This window comes from Agelaius tricolor, unplaced genomic scaffold (genome assembly GCF_023055355.1).
Source record: "Agelaius tricolor isolate 1412-34295 unplaced genomic scaffold, bAgeTri1.0.p SCAF_30, whole genome shotgun sequence".
NCBI lineage: Eukaryota > Metazoa > Chordata > Aves > Passeriformes > Icteridae > Agelaius > Agelaius tricolor.
In genome coordinates, this window is record NW_027269290.1 from 6,613,958 (window position 1) to 6,637,539 (window position 23,582).

Below are 23,582 nucleotides of genomic sequence, written 5' to 3' on the forward strand. Positions count from 1 at the left end.
CCCAAGTAGAAAGAATAAAAATGTATTTTCCTTCAGGTTTTAGACTGACACAGCAAGTACAAATCCTTTAGTGTGAGCACGTCACAGCAGTTTGGAAATGAACAGACCCCAAGTGAACGAGCAGAGAGGACGAGACTGAATCATGAAACCATTGACAGCTGCTTCTGCAGGGCTGCCACTCACAGGCTGCCTCCAGCCTTGGCTGCCATGGCAAAAATCCCTCCTCCAGCCAGGGCTGGCAGGGGAAGGGGCTTTCAACAGGCAAAGAGTGCAAACCCCGTGTGGGAAATGTTCCTTCATCAGCCAGGCTCCAGCAGGCAGGACTGGGTGAGCTTTCAAGGGCTGGGTGAGCTCTCAGGACCACAGGAATTGTTTGCCCTGCCAATGTTCTCCTCACAGTCAGCTGGAACCCAGTACTGTCTGCAGTGCTCCTGTAACAGATACAGAAGTGACCCACAACTGGAAAATGCCAGATAAAAGGAAAAAAAAAATAAAATGTTAACTGAGCAGTTTAAAACACTTTTTGGTATGCTACCTGCCTTTTTTTTTATTATATGCATAGAGAACCTGATCTACCACTAAAGGAACATGCAGCATGATTTGCATAAATAAGCCAAATCAGGCTCTGAACTGGAGAAACTCTGTTCAAGTGGATTAAATGACCTGGTTTGTGAGTGAATGATCCTTATGAACCACAATTCCCAAACACACACACACAGAAGTGACACAGAACAGTGGTCTTGGCAGCTTTGGCAATGGAAATGGTCTTGGATGGCATCTGCATGGGCTCCAGCAAGTTCCACCCTCTGCAAGCCAGCACAAATCCAAAGCCTGTTTGGTCCAGAGTGAGGAAGTGACTCTGAAGTCTCAATGCTGCCAAATCTTTCTTAGAGAAGAGTGGGATTCACTGAGTCTGTAACAGGATAGGCAAGTCTAGAAGAAGCCATCACAGAACTATCAAATGCCACAGTCATTTAACTTTTAATTAAAATGAATCCATTTAACCCATTATATCCAAACCCCCTCTGAGAAGTTTACATAGAAACCCCATAGAACATTTCTTACTTGGGGTAACTCTAGAAACAGCTTCTAATTCAGTATCTATGTGGAAAAGTCACTTCTCTTCCACTTCTGCTAGCTCTCTTCTTGTGCTAATGGCCCAGAAAATAAAAGGCAGTCCCATGCTGGGAAGTTATTTCTGAAGGCCTGCACCTGAAGCAAATTAAAAGAAATCTTTACACTGGAATTTCAAATGTTGATTTTCAAAGAGCACGGCTGCTGCATGGCTGTGATACAGGCACTGCAACCCTTCCCTTGGGGAAAAAAAAAAATTGAATGGTCAAAAATGAAAAGTCAGAGCAGACTGCATCAGTGAAAGCCAATCTCTCATGAATACCACCTCAAGCAAGGCAAAAAAAGTGCCAGTAAGGGATAAAAACCCCCAAAAATGTATGGCTCACTATAATTCAGAGTTAAGAGGTGCCTGCAATGAGGCTCTCTGCAGGCTGAGGGTGCACCTCTCTGTCTGCTGAGGGTTGTGCGTTGAGTCAGGCCCAGCTTCTGCTGATTTTGCTGTCACCTTTTAGTCACAGGTGTTGGAGTAGAAAACATCACCAAACCCAGAAACTATTCTGACTATCAAGGGCACGGGGGAGGAGAAAAAGTAAATGGACAGGGCACTTTGGAGGAAGAAATAAAGCATACTAAAACCTAGGTTTAAAAAGCTCTTCCAAAAGCAGCTAGAACTAAATAAACGTTTCTGAGGGGAAAGCAAAGAATACAGAATACAGCAGACACCTAGAGAGTGATGGAGGATTTCAAGGTCTTTGCTGCACCTTGATGCCAACTGTTACTTCTCACCCCATCAGTAGCTACTGGATCAACAGTGGGAAAATTGACTCCTGAGTCAGTGAGATCTTCATGGGAAGGAAGGAGAGCTGGAATTTAGCTAAGGGAGATATCCGAGCAGGGGTGAGCTCACACCTGTCACACACGGTGCTTTACAGTGAGGAGACTGAGGAAAAATCTCTTATTCTAGTCAATTAGTCTTTGGTGAAGCCCAATCAAGGCAAAAACACAGATGATGCCCACTGGCTGAGGAGAGTCCCCATTAAGTCACACAAACAAACTCAGCAGAACAGGTTTAGATTTATCTAAAATCTTGGAAGCCTTGAAGGAAGAACTCCACACTCAAAGTGAACAAGGAGAAAAATGGATCTGGGAAAGGGCAGCTGGGTGTGTAGGCTATGCTGTAAACCAGAGTTTAACGTTGTGGCATTGCTTGGAAGCTTCTAGGAGTTAAGCCAGGGGTGCCTGAGACATTCTGCTGCTGTAGCTCTTTTCTCTGGGATCAGCTCCAGCATAGGGAGTAAGAAGTCTGTGAATCCAGCTGCCTCATCTTGGGCCCACTCGTATTTTTCCACCAACACTTCAAAAAGGCCCCAGGGCTTCAGTTTGGTGATGTGCTTCAGATCACCTGAAAACCAAGACAAATGGTTTGAGTGTAAGATACAGAGCAGCTCAGTAAAATTGGCTAAACAGCTAAACATGACAGGCTGAGCTCAGGGACTGTTCTAGGGAATACAAACTGCTAGGGCATGCTGAAGGGAGAAGTCAATTATATTAAATCCCCTTTTCTATCTGCTTTAGAAGCCTGTTATAGAAATGTACTTCCTCAAAGGGCTCTTTTTCCACCTCCTGCTATTTCAGATCCCCTATCAGCAAATATTAACTTCATTAAATCACCAGTTATGCTGCTTGACAAGACAGATAAACTGTGCCACTGACTCTGGGGTACATGCAATGCATGGAGCCTGTTGGAGAAAGCAGCACACTACTAATAAAGAAGGGTTTGTTTTTATAAACAGAGTTATTAAACTAGGTCAAAACCTAATTTTTTGACTCAGTACATTTCTGGGGTACTCAGGACTTTATGCTAATGTTCTGTGCTCTGAGCAGCATGGCTCATGAGACCAGGCACTACTTAAGGTGCCTTACATTTAGCTGCAGTTTTACTGATAAAACATTGCATAAAACAAAGGAAAGACTCAAAGATGCCATCTTTGCTGGCATCTATTTCTAACAGGCATTTCCAGCAAGCCACTCCTGTGTATTTGGGCAAGGGATGAGGGGATAAAGTGATATTTGCTTTGTTTCCTTTTACCTTTTTTGGTGAAAAACTCCTTGGAATATTTTCCTGCCAAAATGAGCTTGCGAGGTATTTTCCCCAGAAGTTCTATGATCAATGCAATGTGATCTGCATGTGAAAAAAACCAAAAAGACAATGAGATTCATCCACACAAAACCTCTCTATGCTAGTTTCCTGCTCTGGGATATAAGGATAAAGACACTACCCCTTAAAAATTACTTTGGAGACCCACCTGAAACCAGGTTACACTAAGCAACAACAAAAACAAGGAGCAAGGGGAAAATAAATAGAGGCAATTTGAGGCACAATCAGTTTGAGACACAAGGTAGAGACTCCAGCAGCAAGAGCAGTGCAAAACACCAGACCAAGAGCATGGAGTTCATTGCACAGCGTTTTACTGCAGAGGCTTGAGCACAGCTGCTGCTGATTTGGGTAAATAATCCTTTTGCAAGGAGCTTTTGCATTGCTGACTTGTAAGACAAGGCTCGTTTTGAAGAGGCAACCATTGGATTTCAAGTCCCACTTTAGAAAGGAAAGAGTGAGACAAACAAACCTTCATCTCGTGAGTAATCTTCCCCAGAGTGAGGCTCGAACAGATAGTCCCCTGTTGCCAACTCAAAGGCCTGAACAAACAGAAATGAGCACATTAAATCACCTCAAAACACTGCAAGATGTGCTGCAGGTTGACTCTGCAAATCCCTGTGGGCCAGAAGCAAAGCAGTGGGAAAGAATAACCTGCAAAACTCCAGTAAACAGCTATAATCTTAAATATTCCATTACAGCCTAAACTGTGCCGTTTGCACTGCTTTCAAAACTGCATTAAAAGCATCATAGGCACACCTGGGATGAATTTTGGGTGCAGGGCCACCAGTTAACCACAAAGTTAAGGTATTTCACATGCTTAGCCTTTCCTCCTCCTCTTCAGAGTTTTGCAAAAATAACACCATGTCCAAACTATAGTTTCTGGGGTTGGTTATTTTGTTTTGTTTTGTTTTGCTTGGGGTTTTTTGGGATTGTTCCCTCTCCCCAATTTTCCCATGTTTCTCAAACAGTTAATCTCTGAACATCTGTCTGCAGAGATGAAAACATGTTTTAAATGAGAAAAACATCTGCACTCATTTCAACTCACCACTCCTAAATTCTGTAACACATTCACCCCTTATGTGTTCACTTGTACTCAGAACTGACCTTCAGTACAACTGAACTTGTACCACCCCTGACCTTCTGTATTCTCAATTTTCTTTAAGAAAAGAAAAAAATACACAGTGTGCCTGATTCCATTGTTTGCTGGTGCCAATGTGTAATTCTGTGTAATTCTGGCCACATGCTCTGCACAGAAAACAAGACCCTTCTGCATTTTCTTTTACCTCATTCATCAAAATCCCAGCTTGTTTTCCAAGACAGCAAAAATGTCTATTTTTCCGAGTTTAAATTATAAAACCCAAGCTTTGGTTTGTAGAAGAGACAGAGTGGAGACACTGAAGAGGCACATGCAGTAACTGGTTTGACTGATTTTTTTCATTGTCATATTCTACTTTTGGCAGCTGTTAAAGGAACAGCTTCTTCCTCATCTCAGCATTACTCAGACTAAACATCGATTCCAAACCTGCAGAGGATGATTAAAATTAGAAATGCTACTGAAGGCACTGTGAATCAGTGCTAGATGCAGCAGAAAGGCTTTTTTTTAATATAAAAAGGCATTGTGTTCAGAATTGCCTGGCTGTCCTGTTTTTCCAGAAAGCATGATAGCAAAGTACAGTCATATTTGAAATCTGCTGATGCTGGACAACAAAACCTTCAAAAGGGAAGCCACATGTGGTGAAAAAAAAAGATAAATTTACAAACCAACTCTGATGTGGAAATCTATTATTCAACAAGTCTGGAAGTTGACTGAACACTTGTAAGGGATCTTTGCCAGTCCCTCAGCAGCTCAGAGGGCAGAGCAGGAAGGTCCCAGCTGGCAGGACTCACCATGCAGGCTGTGCTCCAGATGTCTGCAGGGGTGTTGTACCCTGAGCCTATCAGCACCTCCAGGGACCTGTACTGCCTTGTCTGGATGTCTTCAGTGAAATGCTTGTGCTAAGGAGAAGAAATGTTTTATTAACAGCTCAAGACTGCTTAGAAGAGGAGAATCAACAACCTGGAAGGCTGGAGTGGACCAAAGCTCATTACTATTACATTTGTATTTATACATCCTATTTCCTTATATTCTGTAAGTGCTGTTTAAATGCTGTACATGAGATATTCCTCCAGTGAAACAGCCCAGCAATTCAGAGGAAAGCAAGCCACAAAAGCAGAATAAAGGAAGACTCTGCAGCACCTCCTGCCCAGTCCTGGCAGACAGGCCATGGTCCTGCTACCTTAAAGCAGATGAGAAATCACCTTGCCAGGCACTGCCACCCTGACTGCAATTCTGAGCTGAGACTCATCTCTCCCAACAGACCTGAAGTGATTTGCCATTTTAGAAGCCAAGTAAAAAGAGATATGTCTTCTGTTTGAAATATCAAACATTTGAAAGCAGCACAGCACAGCCATCAAAGAATAAAACTTGGGAGTTTCATTGTGTGAGTCTCTTTCATGTGCAATGGTCTGACAAGCTACAGAACCAGCACATCAGAGCAATTGTTTCTAACTTTGTAGGCTCTCCTGGAGACTCAGAAACCCCTTCAGCAGTTTCCCAGAGCAGATTTCTACACTCTGTGTGTGACACAGCTCAGCCCTGTAAGAAGTAACCAAATGCCAGTGAGGCACCCAAAGCATGGCCTGAAATCTTGTGTTTAGAGAACCATTTCTTTATTTGTGTCCCTGCTTTCCCTCTTTTTTCCCTGTCATAGTTTCAAACTGTCACTGCTTTCACAGCCAGCTCTAAGGATATGTTTTACAGATTATTTTCCATCTTGGCAAACTGACTGAATCTGCAGCTTTAAAAAGTCAATGTGAAAAGACCAAACTTACCACCCAGCAGGCATTTCCTAGGTCAGCTATCTTCACTTTGAGCTTATCTGCATTCTTGGGCTCAAGAGGATTAAGAAGGAAATTCCCAGCAGCTGATTTTCCTAGAGGCAATGTGTACAACAGCTGATTAAAGCTTCACAGGCAGTGTCACCATCTGTCACCCAAATCCCATCAACCTCTCCCCAGCAAGGAAGTTTTCCTGATGGATCAGAACTGTTCCCTCCCTGATGCCTGGGTATAAAAATGAGCATCACTCTGCACTATCAACAACATCATCAAAACCCAACTGGTGTCATTAAGCAGAAGGATAAATGAGCATATGCAACACTGACTATTTCCCAGCATTTTTGCACAGCCTGTCTATATTAAAAAAAAAAATAAACAAACCCTGTTGAAATAAGGGCATTGCCAGAAACAAAACAAAGCTCACAACCCCCCTTAAGCCTTCCTAAATTTTGGAAGGAAGGGTCCCCAAATTACAGCATCTTTCTGGCATACCCATCACTCACTGCTGCAACACAATTACAAGAGCTAAAAGAAAAACTGGGAAAATTGAGTGACACAATGGAGAACAAAAGTATTGAGTCACTAAATGGCATCCAGCTGTACCTCTGAACCAAAAATTTGGGAGAGTTTGAAGCTGTAAATTTGGGAGAGGGCTGTGAGAAGATGTCAGTAACCTAGCAGAGGCATCCAGCAAAGTGCAGTTCAAGTTTCAAAATCCAAATTTCTCTTGTTACTTTTCATCCATATAACTCCCCTAGTGGTACTGTGGGCAAGAAAATGCTAGAATACTTTTTCTTAGTAAGTACAAATGGTAGTTTTACCCTCCTTCTCCAAGCAGATATTTATCACCTGGCAAGGATACAAAGATGTAAAAATGGACAATTTTACCAATTCCTATTAAACACACACACCCCTGGAATGTGTTTCAATTGCTGTACACTATTTCATGCCTTATTTTCTCCCAAACTTACAAGACAAAATTTTTCCACTCTGAAGAAAATCATGTTTAAATAAAAGCATTAAAGACATTTGGTTTCTTTCCCTACACTGGGAAAAACAAAGTTTTGTGGGAAAACATTTACCCATCTTGAATTACAGAGATAAGTTACCTTTGCTCCATATTAAGAACCAAACTGTCAGAACACACTGATCATATTAATTTAACAGCAAATGACAATCTGTAGGCTTAATGGAAATCATATAAGCAGCACCTGATTCAAAGGAGGAAATGTTCCTCCACTGAAAACCAAAGGCACAGGTGTTTTTAAGAAGTAGGAATATTTAAGCACTCCAAAGTCAAAACTGAGGTACAACTACAACCAGCACCTACAAACAGCAAACAACTTGGAGTATGATTGTCAGGTTAATTACTCCTGGAAGGAAAACTCTCAAACAGGTGGTTCTGATCCCTTCAGCCTAGAAAATGCACATTTCTGTTCATATCATGAAGCGTTGTAAGAAATCTCCCACATCAAGGAGCCCTTCCTTACAAGATTCCTCTTATACCTTTGTTGTCTGTCGGGCTGTTAGTCTCATTCTCATCCTCTGAAGGGATCTCTGTCCTGATGCTTTCCTGGAAATTGTTGATGCCCTGCTGGTTCAGCGCCTGCTCTTGGCTGGGGATGGGCTGGCACACCATGGAATCCTCCGGAACCAAGGGCACAAACAAGTCCAACACTGCTTCCTGGGGCCCGGCCTCTGAGTCATTGTTGTGCTGGGTGTAATGAGAGCCGTGCAAGTTCTCAGTGCTCTGTGTGCCAGGGGCATTGTCACAGGCATTGCCACAGTCATTGGCGTTGTGCAGGTCGTCCTCGAGGCGCACGGAGCCCTCGTTCCCAGAGTCTGTCAGCTCTGTCATGGGGATCACCCCGTTGCAGTTGATTTCTGGAGCGTCTTTTTCCACCACGTTGCTTTCCATGAGATTAGATCCCTCCTGTCCAAGGGCTTCTGCTGCAAGAGGGGAAAATGAGAATGTAGCAGGATATGTCTTGATAAATAGCTGGAAGGTGTTCAAGGGCAGGCTGAGAGGGAGGGAGTAAATGGAACTGAACACAGCCATTCACTCAGACTGGAACAGGAGATTTCCCAGGTGAAAAGACAACAGCCACCTCTGCTAAAGGTACACCCTCCTCACACCCATGGGACAACACTGTCCATGCCATGCTGGCAATGCTTTAGGTCTAAAGGTACACCCTCCTCACACCCATGGGACAACACTGTCCATGCCATGCTGGCAATGCTTTAGGTCTAAAGGTACACCCTCCTCACACCCATGGGACAACACTGTCCATGCCATGCTGGCAATGCTTTAGGTCCATACCTGGCTTTTTGTTGATACTTTCCTCGGATGGGCTGACTTTTATGAGCATTTCCACAGGAGTCTGAGCTTCTTCCTCCTCTTCAGGCTGTGTCTGCTCAGGGTTTGCTTCCTTCTCCATCTCCTCTATCTCTTGCATTCGCTTCTCCAACAACTCAGCCTGTCTTTTCTGCTTCTTTTTCAACTTCTTTTTCTTATTCTTTGACATTTTGTCAGCCTACGCAGAAGCAAGCGGAGAAATTGGACTTAACATTTTATACTTCAATAAATTTAAAATGCACCAAGGTTTAATTTATCTTAGAGCTGAGGAAACAGTCTATGATGAACATGCTGGGGACAGCTCCTCTCCCAGATAAAAAGCAGCTGTTCTGGGTTTTGAACTACTTGTCTATGGCTCTTACCAGTGCATTTTTGCCCTGACCTGAAAAACCAACATTATTCCCCAAGTGAGGGAGATCTCAGACTCCACAGAACAGTCATTTTCTCAACAGACCTTGAGATCACCACAAGAACTCCTTGTTCTGGTGATAAATGAACTAATACCATTTACAAGTCCAAGACAGCATTGAACCTGATGCCTATGCCAAACACAAATCACACTTTTTTTCTTCTGATATCAGAGTGCTCTCTCTTAATGCTGACTGGATTATGAAACAGTGCAGGAGATACTACCAGTGGATGCATACTTACAGGTAAAAGCTTTTACACTTACTGGTTTAGGCTGTGGTGCAGTGCTCACTGAAAGGGAAAGGAAGATCAGTAAATCAGTATGGCTATACTCAAAAACTGCCAACTGCATTCTGATGTTAAGGTAAATTTTTCCTATGTGGTCTGATAACAACATTTTAATGATATCAGCAAATGTGATTTTGAAGGCTCATTTCTCTACAAAAACACAACAATAAAAAAAATGATAAAAACATCAAATGAGCAAATGCATAATTCAAGTTTCAGACAGGAGACTTGCTTGACTGATATCAAACACTTCCTGCCATGTAGCTTCATTTACTGCATGTATTATGCATCCTACCCAAATGAAAATGCAAATCAAAGCATTAAAATACCAAACTTAAGGGAGCTTCCTTAAGCTAAGGTATGCTGTGATCAGTTCAGCTCAATGTTGGTGTTGTAAGATTATGACTGACAGAGCCTTCCCATACACACTGCAGTGGTTTTTGAAAGGTACACACAACTACAGATTGATATTCTGAGAGGAACACAAGAGAATTTGCCCTCAGATCTTTAGGGATGTTTGCATGTCAAGGCACCTGGTTTTGTTACCATTTTCCAGGTAACTCATCTTGTTGAAACTCTCATCAAATGCATTTCCAGCATCATGCCATGAAAGGTAATAAACTTTTGAAGGAAATATGAGAATTTTGCCACATTTTTACACCAGTTCCATATTGAATGTATCAACATTGTGCTAAATAAGACTGACTTTACCAGTGCCAGATTAAAGAATTCACAGAATTCTCTAATAGCTGTTGTTAAAAGCAGGCTCCAGGGAGCATTTATCCTCCCTCTTGTTTTCTGACACAAACTGCCTTCCCCATCATCTGAGTTACAATTTATGACTAATTTCCCAATTTACACTCAGGTTTTCAAAGGTTACTTGCATTATTGTTCCACTATACTCAGGAAGTTTTCCTTAGTGATGATTTGGGGGTATGTGGGAGAAACAGCATCAATTTTCAGGGGAAAAAATAAAAGAAAAAGAAAATAAAAATCACCTGCAGAGCCAGATGGTGGGGGAGCCCCAGATCTCTGCCACTCTGTTGCCTCTGCAGCCAGCCTGCGAATGTACTGGTCATTGACACACAGCAGGATGTTCTCAGGCTTTATATCTGTGTGGATGATTCTACACTTTGTATGCAAGTAATCCAGACCCTGAAGAACCTGCAGGCAAGGGAGAAGGAAGTCAGCCATTACACAATCCAATTGAGAGCAAAGTGAAAATGCCAAAGTGCCTAGGATGGCCAATGAAAGGGTTGGTGTGTCTGAGAATGCTCCAGGTTAGAGCTGGTGTGATCAGTGGTTACAACCCAGTTCCACAATAACAGATTTGCATACAGATTTCAGCTACCATTTAAAGATACTCTATTTACCCTCAGAGCTTAACTTACCACAGGTGAAAAATCTAATTTTAATACTCCACAATAAAATCACACTTTCCTCCTCCTCCCCTGCACCTCCCATGTAGAGAGGTGTTTCTCTTAGGCTCCCACCCAGTAGGGAGAACCAGTTTCTCCTGCTCTTCCCATCATCAGGCACTGTGCTTACTGGGATATCTTTAAAAAATACTTCACTTCTGAGGAATGACTGAGGTAAGAAGAGGTTAAAAGCAAAAACCATCACAGTTGAAGTGTCAGAAAACAACTATTTGCAGCAGAAGGGGCTTACAGTAGAGAAAAGTACTAACCCAAGAGTATTTTGTTGCACGAAGGAGATACCATGGATTTTTAAGTTTTGTTTCCTTGGATTTGAGAAAGAGCAGTGAAAGATTTTTAACTGGGTCAAGAGGAAGAGTGCAGTCAGAACTGGAACTTACCTGTTTGATGATTTTTTTGACACAAGGGAGAGGAAGACCCTGATAATTTGACTTGATGATCCACTTCAGGAGGTGATGCCCTAGAACCTCAAACACCATACAGATATCTGGAACTGAATCAAGGAAAAACCCCGACATCCAGACCCAGGGAGCCCCAAATTCCCAGGAATGAGGACCAAAAGAAATCCAAACCAGTTGGGCACTTTATGTTAAAGAACCCTCATCCTTCTGACACAGCTTGCCTTCCTCAACAGCATCATTCTCTCCTACACAACAGTGTCATTACCTAAAATAAAATAAAATAAAATAAAATACAGAGGGATGGAGCTGCACAAAGGTCTCACTGCAGCAGTAGCAACCTCCTGCTTTGAGTGGGAGCCAGTTGCACAAATGCACATTATTATTTACTGTATGTTTTGGAACAGCCTACGCTTCTGCCCCGGGCAAAACTCAGTGCCAGATCTCTCTGTACCAGCATTACCTGAAAAGATAATAAAATTTCCATTTCATAAGTAATCTTCAGACCAATAAAGTCACTTTCTTTGCCCTCCTTTGCCTCTTTACCAGCAAAACAAACTTTTGATAAGCCTGGATTTCAAATATATTTATATGATCTGCTTTTGAGCTCTAAGATCTCAACAGCCACAGTCACTCCAGTGACATATTCAGTACAATGAAGCCAAACTTCTATGAGTTTATAAGGGTGCTTTTCATCTACACTGGCAGAAAGCATACACTTTCACAAGAGTGGAAAAAATATAAGCTCAAATCAAAATTTACTCAGAAAAAAAATTTAGAGAAAATGCATTATGGGTCTACTTTTTATAACCTGCAGCTCAATTCTCTCAAGCAGCCCAGCAATTCTCACTGAAATAGAATTTAACTTATCTCAAAGTGAAAACAATGCACAAAAGTCCAACTTTCAAACTTGGAGGATCCATTATTAGCACTTGTTACAAATCACTGCCTCTGAGAAGGCTGTTCCCACTGTCAAAGCAATACACTGCAACCATCCTAACAATGCTGATAAATTACAAAGTAAGATGTTTCCATAACTAGATAGCCAAGCTTATTTTCAAGTTATAGATGGCTCATGTGCTATTTTCAGCTACTGATTTTAACATGCTGTACTGAAATAACAGGTTCTTAACAGGCTACTTGCAAAATTGAGGGGTTGAGGTAGATGGGCTCTCCTACCTCAGGGGTACCTCTGACACAGCCACTCAGTCCTGATTCACAAACTGGTGGCAGAACACGAAAAGCACAACCAGGCAGTGCTGACACAAGTGACACCAGACTGAATCATCACCCTGGATGTGAGCTCAGCAGGCAGTTTGGAGGCAGATCCTCCTACAGCTTTCCCTGGGCAGGAAAAGGGATGCCTGGGCATTGCTTGCCAAAGCAGGGCAGCTGCCCAAGAAACTCCCATCTTTTCAATTCTTGGCTTTTATTCCACAAAAGGATACGGGAACCGTTCACTCCTGAAATCTTGAAGTCATCTAATAACTGAACAACTCTCTCTTTGCTGGGATCATTTGGATCACTGTTGCGGACCTGCAGAGAAAGAGGTTATTGTGATGTCACATCCACTGCACTCTTTGCTTCCTACACAAATTCTTGATGATCTGGAAGTATCAAGCATGTGACAAATGAAAACTCCCCAAAATGGGAAAAAAAAAAAGAGTAAAATAAAACTGAGCCCATCTCAGGCACTCACCGATTTCAGTAATTTGATTTCATCCAGTGCTGTTTCTGTGTAGTGCTCTGCACTCTTCACCACCTTCATTGCCACAAATCTCCTCCCTCTGTGCACACATGGCAAGTAAATTGGGAGCTGTTAATGCTCATACAAAGAACTTATTCTCCAGAATTATCTCAATTCTTTTGCATGCTAGAGAGTTTATTTCATGCATCATGGAAAAATAAGGTTTAAACACTCAAAAGACTGCCTTTGAGTCTTTTTTTAACAAAAGATTGGTGTTAGTCATTTCTCAAAATATGGAAAAATAGGTCAGAGACTGAACACAACTCTTCCCACAGATATGGTTTGTCCTGTTAAGTCCCTCCCACACACTTGCATGCACAATATCAGAAGAAACTCCTGTTCTGGGATGTGGACAGCTAATGCTTTGTGCTTTTATCTAAAAGTAAAAGGATGTTTTCTGCTCAGGTTTGTGCATGCCTGGCAGGAACAGCAGCACTCACTGGATGTCCCAAGCCAGCCACACGGTGGAGAAGTGACCCCATCCAAGCTTCCGAATCACGTGGTAGCGTCCATTGAAGAGATCTCCTATTTTCACAAGGTGGTAACCCCCTGGAGAAACACAGGAACCAGAGAGCAGGTGTGGGGAGCAAGCATCACAATCACTGCAGCACCACTAAATATTTCCTCAGTGAAAACACCTGCAAGTCCGCTAGGCTGACCAGCTGTGGAAAACACAGGTTGTGATGGTAACAGAATCTTCCAGCTAAATATCAGCATTGCTTTTGTATGCTCTGAGCCCAGAACATGAAAGAGGTAACCAAGATCTGGAAATGGAACTTGGAACTGCGACCAAGATCCAAACAGCTCTCCTTGCAATTTTCCTGACTGGAAGGCACTCTGCCACTGAAAACAGGAAAGTCTCCTCTGCACCCTTCATATCTCCCAAGCTACTGACTGTACAGGGGGATTCCATCACAGAAGCAAAAACATGAAAAGCCAAAGATGGAACTGGCAGAAAACAGAACAAAGAGAAGTTGTTGTGATTTGGTGTTTTCATTTGCTCTATATTTCATTTCTGCTCAGAGAAACAGGGGAAGGCTATCTGCAGAAACAAATTTTTCTGAAGAATGGATATCAAGATAATGATCTGATCTTCAAAAGAAAACCCAAAGAATATGAAAAAGATTTTTGTCCCTTTTACATTGAAATAAAAAAAGAATTAGATGCCTACTTGCTTTTATCAATATTGAAAGCCCTCTGGCACAGAGGAAAAGTTAACAGCTTTAAAATTATGCATTAAAAACAGTTCTGCAACTCAAATCCTGACTGATAACAGAGGGAAACTTGGAGACCACCTTCTCCATTTCATGTTGGCTTGAAAAATGTTATTATCATCATTCAGTTTCAAAGTACTCTTAATGTAAGAGGGAGTTTATGTTCATTCTCTACAGCAAATGGGAAATGGAGGGGATTCCTTGATTGCATTGAAAATCATGCATCTTAAAATAGGCAAATGCTCACCTTTACAGTAATCATTTGGATCCTCTTGCTCATCATCATCTGATCCCAGGATTTCCTCCTCTTGCTCTGGAAGATCACTCTCGGATTGAGCAGCAAGGCTGCGGTGCTGGGTGTCGGGTCTGAAAGAGATCATAAGATTTGACACAGATCACACTGCATGTCTGACACAGATCACACTGCATTTGACACACACAGAGATCACACTGCATGTCACACACACACAGATCACAGGGCATTTCTGACACAGATCACACTGCATCTCTGACACACAGAGATCACACTGCATGTCTGACACAGATCACACTGCATGTCTGACACACACAGATCACACTGCATGTCACACACAGAGAGATCACAGTGCACTTCTGACACAGATCACACTATTTGACACACAGAGATCACAGTGCATGTCACACACACACACAGATCACAGTGCATCTCTGACACACACAGAGATCACAGTGCATTTTTGACACAGATCACACTGCATCTCTGACACAGATCACACTGCATTTGACACACACACAGAGATCACACTGCACCTCTGACACACACAGAGATCACAGGGCATTTCACACACACACACAGATCACACTGCATCTCTGACACACAGATCACACTGCACATCTCTCACACACAGAACACCAGCAGTGCTTTTATTCCTAACCTAAAAGTAGCCAGAAATTATTTTTTGCATACTAGTGAGAAATGCACCTTAATGCCCTAGATCTGCTTGCATAGAGGAACCAAGCAAAGCCCAAACAAGACAGATTTAAAAGCTTAGTGATCCCACCAAAATATTGGCCACTGAACCCCTTCTCTGCCTTTCTCTAAAGCAGATTTATATTTTGTTATCCTAGGTAAAACTTGAAAATTTAAATATTGATTAATTTTATTTTAAAGACTAACATCAATTAGTTTTTACTCTCTTTTGGGAAAAAAAAAAAAGTTAACCAGTGTTTTAGAACTTGTGGCCGTTTGTTCCTTTGACATTCAAGGTCAAATGAATATTTAACACTCCTTCTCCTTCTAACACTTTAGAACACTAGAGCCCCTAATCTTGACATTTATTTCTCCTGTTCTCAAGGGGCTGGCTGCATTTTTAGCTCATCTCTTTACTCGAGACCCAAAGTTTATTACAGTTGTCTGAACTAGGGAGAGTGGGAGGACACAGAGCAGATGTTCAGTAAACCCTCCCGAGAGCTTGTGATTGCAGAGGGATTGGAATCAGGCACTAAGGTGGTGGAGGAGGCTTTTCACTCCCACAATAATAAATAAAAGTGTTCATTTTATGTGTTTAACTTTCCATCAAATGTGCTACTCTGAGTTCTTGCTTGTGAAGGCCATGTCAGCAAAGGCCACCTCCATGCCCTCACACACAGCCTGTGCTCCCCAAATAAAACATCTCCCATACCTCAACTCTGTCATGGCATCACACTGACCACAGCCAAACTGCTCATGAAAGGCTAATACCAAAATCTGGTAATTTATTTACTTTACAAAGCATTACAGGGAACAATGAAATGCCTACAAACATTCAAGATACCCCTGTACAAAGCAAACATTTGTAATGAAAACAATGCCTACAGACCACTTGCTTTGGCAGGATTTAAGGGCAAAGTACTGCAAGATATCAACATTAAGTTCCCTTTCCTCAGAAGCACGAGATATTAAAAAAAGCTGGAGTTGTCCAAAGAAGTGGGCAGCAAACTTCACTAGAGCAATGACACACAGGCTCAGATAACATTCCTCACAGAGAGTTCCCAGCACTGAATTAACGGAAGTTTCTTGTATTGAAACTATTGTTGCAGGGAAGCAGCAGATAACACTGGTGCCTTCCAGCCCCCTCTTCAAATTCAGCTCATTTTGCTGCAAGGAGGAAGAACTGCCCACCCCATGGCTGTGTCAGCAACATAGGCAGGCCCTCAGATGCAATTTTCACAGTTTAGTCCTGAGCTGGACTCCTGCACATCATATCAGGGCTGTACTAACTCATCTTAATCCATGGGGGAAATGTAATATTTTCATTTGGAACAGTTATAGAGTAGAATGAATGTTCAGCACTGACCTACTGCACATGCACTCTGCTGAGACTTCACACATTAAACACCCTGCTAGCACACTCAAACTACAGCCACCTTAAACACCATAAAAAAGGGAGAAATCTTGTGTTCCAACCTGATGATAACCAAATTTGCAGCCACTTAAAATCCCCAACTCAAGTTCATTTAAACAAGGAAGAGCTACAAAGGTTATTACCAGGCACAACCCAGCACCAGACATTTACTTTCAGGCTGCTGTCAGTAAGTCCTGCAGGTTTTTTTAAATTCAGGAGCAGCTTAGTGGTCTCAAACCATAAACCAAAGCTAATGAGACTCCTATTAAGAACCCTGCAGCTTGATCCAGCCCTGAGATATTTAGTATTTAGACTTTTTAGTCACTGAATTATAAGTCAGGGGTAGGAAGAAGGAAACCTGCAGTTGGGGGTGCAGAAAGTCTAAGAGGTCAAAAAGCTTCTTTAAAATTGCTGCATTTTTTGGGACAATTGAGATACAAATAAAGTCACACATTATCCCCAAATTAAGAGCAGGCAGCAAAGGCAAGAAATGGCCACAGACAGAATGGTTGAAGGGGAGATTAGATGCTCATAGACAACAAATCCTATAGACAGGGTAAAGAGAACAGGAGCTGGACAGAGATTTTAAGCCAGGAACCTCACATATAGCCTGAGCAGTAAAGAGTAATTCTCCCCAGTGCTGTTTCAGGATTTTCACTTCTTTAACAGGATGTAAGGGATTAAAAAGGACTCTAAAGAGAATTGCCCTGAAGTGGCAGTGATGCAGACAGACACATCACACCATTCTGCAGTCCCAGGGCTTCTCAATAACAGCAATTCCATGCATGGAGGAAGAAGTTACTGGAAGCACCAAAGCCCATTCTCCTGGAAGCTTTCTGTGCCCCTCCTAAGGGGCTGACTAATCCTGGCAGTCTCACACACGACACACCCTGGAGTCTGCAGCTGAGTCTTTCATGGGGATCCAAAAGCATTTCACTTCTACATTAGAGTCTATGATACCAGCGAATGTAAAAAAGCTGAATTCAGGTCACACACATCTCTACAGTGCTATTTCCTTTATGAAATCACCTCCAAAATACACCTCATTCTTTTGCCTTCCTGTGAAAATTTCTTTGATGTTATTACACACCACCCTGTTCTTCCCCTGAAATGACCACGTCAGCCCAAGACAGAGATTAGGAGAGAATCAATCAATGCAGAACATGTATTAATACCTAAGAAAAATTATATACAAAAGTACAAGCCTCATCTGTCTGCTTTGCTCACAAAGACAGGACTCTAAAAGGCACAAAAGGCTGTTAAAGACAGCAGAAAAATCCATGCCCAGGATTTAGAGATGACAGCTGAAACAGCTGTTGTCAAAATTGCAAAATGCAGATAAAGTATATAAAAATCCTATACTAAATGATTGTTTACACATTATAAACCAAGTGTTCTAGGGTACTTTTTTCTTTTCTAGCCACCTCTGATCTACAGAAGAACACCGTGATCACCTTTTCCTTTTGCTCTCTCATTGTGCTAATTAATCATGAGAATGAACAGGATCTGCAGGGTCTCTCCACAACTACATAGCAACATTTTACTTAAGAAAAACATTGTGGAAACAGAAAAGCTAAGGTAAAATGCTAAGTCTTCTATGGAATTCGTGTGAATCCACATCTAGAGAGACCCTCCCAAAAGTCCTTATTCCTTGAAGAGCTGCAAATCCTCAAGACAAAATTAAAGAGGGGAACCTACCTGCAAGAAGCACGGCCTCCCATGGATAAAGATATTCCTGAAGACAGCCCAATAGTTTTCGAAAAAGCCATCAAAAGTCAGCCACCACAGTGCTGGGGAAGGAGGGGGACATCAGCAGCAGGCAGAGGGGCTGGCTCTCCTCAAATGCAGCAAAGCTTTGTGCAAGAGTGAAGGAGAAGAGGGATTTGCCTCCAGCACCCAGCTGCAGCTGCCCAGCACTGCATTGCAGGTGAAGGACCGTGCAGCAAGGCTGGGGCTTGCTCTCAGCTGATCCTCCTGCAAATTCAGTCCTGTCAGGGGGGTGAGCACAAAGATTCATCCCCTCCTCTTGATGTCTACGTGTCTCTTCTTCCCTCTAATGAAATTAGAAATTCAGGCAGATACTTTGTTTCATCTTCCTGAACCAGCCGGTTTTATTTGCCTATTCAATAGCCCAGTGGATTCGAAGCTGGGATGAAGACAAGGATCATGGTAATTGTCGACAGAGCAACAATTCCTTTTGATAGAGGAATTCCAACACAATCACTCAGCAGGCAAAGAGTGTTCAAAGGAAAAAATAAATTTTCTGATGTAATTCCACACCTCCCCTTCCAGAGTTACAAGAAAAACTTATCCTTTATGCTTAAAATGACAAAACAAGCAGAAGGAGTCCAATCTTCTTTAAAAAGTTGGACTGAGTATTTTTCACAGCAGCAGCGGGTACTTAACATCATCTTCCAACAATGCACAATTCCCAGCCATTTCCTGTGCCTGTTTATCCTGCTGGTTTATGTAAGTGATAGGGGAAACAAGTCACCAACAATGTGACAGAGCAAGTAACAATTCAGAGATTTCTCTCCTAGGGAGGACTTTATTAGTGAAAGACACAATGATGCTGCCCCTGCACTTTTAAAGCAAGAGGTTTAAGAAATTGTCTTTATCCACTTGCATGTCTAAAATACTTTCCTCTTAAAACCTCACACAAGTTTGAATGCTTTTAATACTTTAGCATTGCCAAACCTGTGCATATTAGAAAAGGAACTAAAAACATCCAAAATTTTCCACTGCAGACAAGATTTTGCTCCGTGTTCACTGAAGATATCACCCAACCCCTGCAATGCACAGCAGGGATGGTGAAGAGTTATTTGCAGGAGCTAAGATTTGAGTCACTCACTTGCTCCTTACAGAAGGTGTTAAAGCAATTTGGAAAAACACTGTGGAATTCTCTTGCCAGTTTGCAGGAGAATCATTTATCTGGTCCACACACAAAAAGTAAGGCAAAAAATGATTAAGAAATCCCAGCCACACAATATGGGCTCTTACAGACTTGCAGAGAAGGAAGGACACCCTCTATAAATTACCAGACACACAAAGTCTCCACACTCAACTTCACCATCAAACTCTGAATGTGTTCTCTCTGCTCCAATAACATACATTTTAAAAAAAAATTTGAAAGGAGGTGTTTGGTTTTCCTATTCAAGAGCATTAAGAGTGACTTCAAAACTCGGTTTTGGACAGAAAAGATTCTTCCTTGACCCTGAAACAGCAGAAACATTGTCCATGCTACCTCATTGCTTGCCTTGAATAGATACAAAAGCAGACTCCTTCCACCCTCAAGCAAGGAAGTCAAGGTACATTTAGGTCGAATCGCTTTTGTCACACCCATCATCCTTAAATACATACTAACAAAAAAAGATACTCTCCTTACTCTGTCTGCCTCTCCCTTGAAATTTGCAAAGATGCCGCCCATCTGCAGGAAACCCAAGGGAAATGCTTTCCTAATTTTAAGTAGCCTACAACACAGTCCTTATAAGCAGTGTCACCCCTTATTGGTGAGCTCAAATTGCAGCCATGAAACGCCCCCGAGCAAAACTCAGCTCAGTGAGGGCAGCAGGAATGACAAACCCAGCTCCCACTGCAGGCAGCAGATAAAGGCACTGCAAACACACCCCAGGATCCACCTCAACCATGCAGCCAGAGGTTTGCTGGGCTCCACACCCAGTGCAGCAGGATCTCACTTAAGGATTCCGTGTTTTCATTTGATAAAAGCTCCATATGGCATGGTGAAAAGCCAGGATTTAAAAACCCCCCTCCCATTTCCACATCTGTGCATGCAGACAATGTCTCTTTAAGGAAGAATGCTTGCAGGCTGCAGCTCATTACTATTTCTTAGTGTGCCTGTAATTTCATGTTAAGGCACATCCAGTGAGAATGAGAGCTCACACGCAGATCTGCTGGCAAACCTCACGCTCAATGAATATGGAAACTTCACACAACTTCCAGCATGATTCAGGTCTGAAATGATCAAAGTGTTTTCCTGCTTGGATGCAGCCTTTCTGCTCAAGAAATTCCAACTGTTTTGGGGAGAATTACAAATCATTGATGGTGGGGGACTTATGAGTGCACAATCCATGTTATTTTGTGATTATTGCAAGTCATTCCCTGTTGCATCCCCATTTTCCTGAGTAAATAACTGGTGTTTTCTGCCAGCAGGGCAGATTCACAATACTTGCTGCTACAGAGCACCCATCCCAGTGCTACAGGAACACCACTGTCAAGAACTTAAAACAAGACTGGAGATGGTCAAACATTTACCTTTTAAATACCAGTACCCAGAGGCACCAAGACCTACTTTTGATTAGCAGATCTGTGGGAGCTCAGTTTGAAGATGAGTACTGGCTTTCACATGAGAAAGGTATTAAAACACAAATAACAGGCAGTCAAGTTTCTTCCTTCCCATCCCCACTCCCCCACACAAGCACTTAACAAGCTGTTTGTAGAGATGTCTGCTAGCCCAGCTATCACAAACCAAGGGATTTCTATGGAAACCAGCAACTTTCAGTTGTGTCCTGTCATGGCTTGATAATCACTTCTGTATCTGAATGAAAAAAATATGAGGGCAATGGGAATTACAGGTTCTCACCTTCAGAATTCCAAGAAACTCTGCCTGATCTCTTTCTACAGGAGTGTAAGGATAAATGCATGTTCTACTTCATTGATATAAAAAGAAACTTTTAAGACAGGAAGGAGTGAAAGAAATAGGATCATCCTGAACTTGCAGAAAATTAAGAAAGTGGTTGACCTTCCTATAAAAATATATATTCATTTCAAAAGTATATATTAATTTCAAAAATATATATTCATTTCAAAAATATATATTCATTTCCTACAAAAAAGCTTATACACAGAATCATAATTAGTATTTACAAGGTGTTTCTGCAAAGCATCAGTTTAGACTGGTCTCATCTAAACCAGCAAACAGCAATATTAACTACTGGATGATGAAAAAAATAAGTAACTTTCCAGTTTCTTTTAACCTTTCTAAATGGTTTTTTTTCTGTTTTTAATGATATTAGGTTTATAGGTAAACTTAAAGCAGCTGTAATTCATTTTAAAAATGAAAGATATTTTGAATTATTTTTACTCCCTTCAGAACATTCTCTGCAATTTTATGTAATAATTCAAAATACTAAACTCAACCTTTTAAAATTGTTGTCTCATGCTATTTACTGCAAATGTAAAGAAAAATGTATTACAGAAAAAAACTGCATGTGTGATGTAAGCTATCATGGAACATCAGATATTAAAAGCACATTGCATGTGGTTTCAAGTATAGATTTTATGGAAAGTCATGAAACAACCCAGTTAGGCCTATTTTAGAAGATTTAACTAGAGCAGCTTTGTATTTAAATAGAATAAATGTTGTGGAACTGGACCTGAAGTTAGAGGCTGACAGTTCATTTAATTGCACAGCATAAAGCACATGCAAGTTTCTTTAATTTCTGAGATACAATCTAATAAACTTAGGGTAGCAGAGAAAAGAGTTGAAGCATCAAGTGCAAGAATATAAACACAGCATTTGACAAATAACATGGCTCTGCACTCAAATCAAGGTGAGTGGCAAAATTAAGAGCTAACCAGCAGTGCATTTAACCTGTCCTGAATATGTGGTTAAAAAAAGAATCATTAAAAAGCCCCAACATGCCAGCTCTGAGAGTTATCATCCAGCAAGCTCAAAATCTACAAGAAATTAACCTTCCCAGCTGCACTGTGAACTCTGTTGGCAGAGTCACTATTGCTGGTCTGCAGCTAGAGAGAGGAAAAAACAGTAACAAGTACAGAATTAGACAATGGATTATTCATACAAAAATTAGAGGAGGAGAAGGAGAGCATTCAAAATTTGTCCTAATGCTACCTTCAAGGAATACCAGGAACACCTATGGAAGGGCATGGAACCATAATGCACGTCTCCCAAATATTTCGGTTAAGGCTCCTCACTCTTCAAAAGCCCCATCTCAAAACCACTGACTCTTGGCTGAAGGCAACAAGAAAAAAATATTTTAAATCCCTGTGATTTGTCTGAGAAAGCATTACTCTAGGCCTAAAGAAAAAACCCTCCAACTGCCACCCCCAAAGCCTTAGCCTTACTATCTCTGATCCTAGGCACCTTCAAGTAAAACCATCCTGAGTCACCAGACATTTTACAGAAATAAGCAGCATTTTATGGAGGATACAGAACCAGCTCTAGGCCTGACATCACCTTTCAGTAGAAAGGGATCCATGGGCAGCACTGAACAGAGCACTTAGTGCAGCCTGCTGACACTGTTTAGTATTTACTCGAGTTCTTCTAATTTCTACATCTGCCTCCAAAAGTTCCCCACACATAGAGACTCGTGACATTCCTGCGGTGAGAAAGAAGCCACACGAGAGCATCAAAGTTAGAGAACGAAGTAAACAACACACCACGGCATTCTTTCGGCAAGAAAAAAAAGGAAATCTCAGGGAGAAAGAGAGTCAAGAGGGGGGAGAGAGTGGAGAGAAGCCGGTTCCCAAAGGCGGCAGTTGCTGAAGTGCCCCGGGGACTGCAGAGCGGGGACGCTGACAACTCCGTGCGAGCTACAGCCCGCGGCCAAGGGGAGCCGGCAAGGGCAGCCCAGCATCCGTCCCTGAGCACCAGGGCAGCCCCACGGCCGGGTTTCGGGGAGAAGCAGGGAAGGCAGAGCCTCCCAAGGAGCGGAGCCGGCGAGGGGAACCGGCCAGAGCCGGGCGGCAAAACGGCCGCCCCGGGCCACGCGCTGCGCCGGCTCCGCTCCCGAAACGTGCGCTCGGTTAACTCCGGTTAAAAACCCGCCCGACCGCGGGGCCCGCACGCTCCTCTGCCCCCAGCACCCTCCGGGCCGCCGGGCCCCGCAGTCCTTTCCCCGCGGGGAGGGCCGGGGGAACAAAGAGGCGGCGGTGCCGGCGGGAGATGCCGCCCGAAGGGAGACGCGGCCGCACTCACTTCCTCTGGGCCTTGTCCTTCTTGGCTTTGGTCCGCTTCTTCCGGGCCTGCAGCGCCAGCACTGAGGGAGAGAAGGAGAGAGAGGCGTGAAGGGCGGCGGGCCCTGCGGGGGCCCCGCGGGGCGATGGAGGCCGCGCCGCGCTCACCTTTCCGCTCCATGGCCGCCACCGCCGGCGGCCCCGGGCGCCTGCGCTGCGCCCGCCGGGCTGGGCACGCGCGGCTCGGCCGCCTCAGCCGCGCGGAGCCACCGCCTCCCGGCCCGGAGCCGCCCCTGCCCTGCCCTGCCCTGCCCCGCCCGCCCTGCG

General features: G+C 42.9%; 1 protein-coding gene across 4 annotated transcripts; it reads right to left on the reverse strand.

Annotated features, from left to right (window-relative positions):
* Window positions 1–6: 6 nt before the first annotated feature.
* Window positions 7–23,582, reverse strand: SRPK1 (SRSF protein kinase 1). 4 transcript variants are annotated; one of them, XM_071450343.1, is made up of 17 exons: window positions 23,424–23,492; window positions 23,278–23,338; window positions 22,537–22,678; window positions 14,204–14,322; window positions 13,183–13,291; window positions 12,695–12,782; window positions 12,444–12,531; window positions 10,978–11,084; window positions 10,160–10,325; window positions 9,139–9,164; window positions 8,430–8,643; window positions 7,616–8,056; window positions 6,104–6,204; window positions 5,120–5,227; window positions 3,702–3,771; window positions 3,164–3,256; window positions 7–2,476 (listed from the first exon to the last, which is right to left on the reverse strand). In XM_071450343.1, exons 3-17 carry the CDS (start codon window positions 22,674–22,676, stop codon window positions 2,292–2,294), a joined length of 2,055 nt encoding a protein of 684 aa, XP_071306444.1. In that variant the 5' UTR covers window positions 22,677–22,678; window positions 23,278–23,338; window positions 23,424–23,492; the 3' UTR covers window positions 7–2,291. The 4 variants fall into 4 exon arrangements, with proteins under 4 accessions (XP_071306444.1, XP_071306443.1, XP_071306447.1 ...); XM_071450342.1 differs by having other exon boundaries at window positions 7,616–8,059; XM_071450346.1 differs by lacking the exon at window positions 22,537–22,678 and having other exon boundaries at window positions 7,616–8,059; window positions 23,424–23,582.

Coding starts and splice junctions, on each gene's coding strand:
- SRPK1 (XM_071450342.1), bottom strand. CDS start 22,676: ATGTCACGAGTCTCTATGTGTGGGGAACTTTTGGAGGCAGATGTAGAA. Junction 10,326..10,977: donor TCAAAAAAATCATCAAACAG/GTAAGTTCCAGT, acceptor CCTTGCCTGCAG/GTTCTTCAGGGTCTGGATTA. Junction 5,228..6,103: donor TAGGAAATGCCTGCTGGGTG/GTAAGTTTGGTC, acceptor TCTTCTCCTTAG/CACAAGCATTTCACTGAAGA.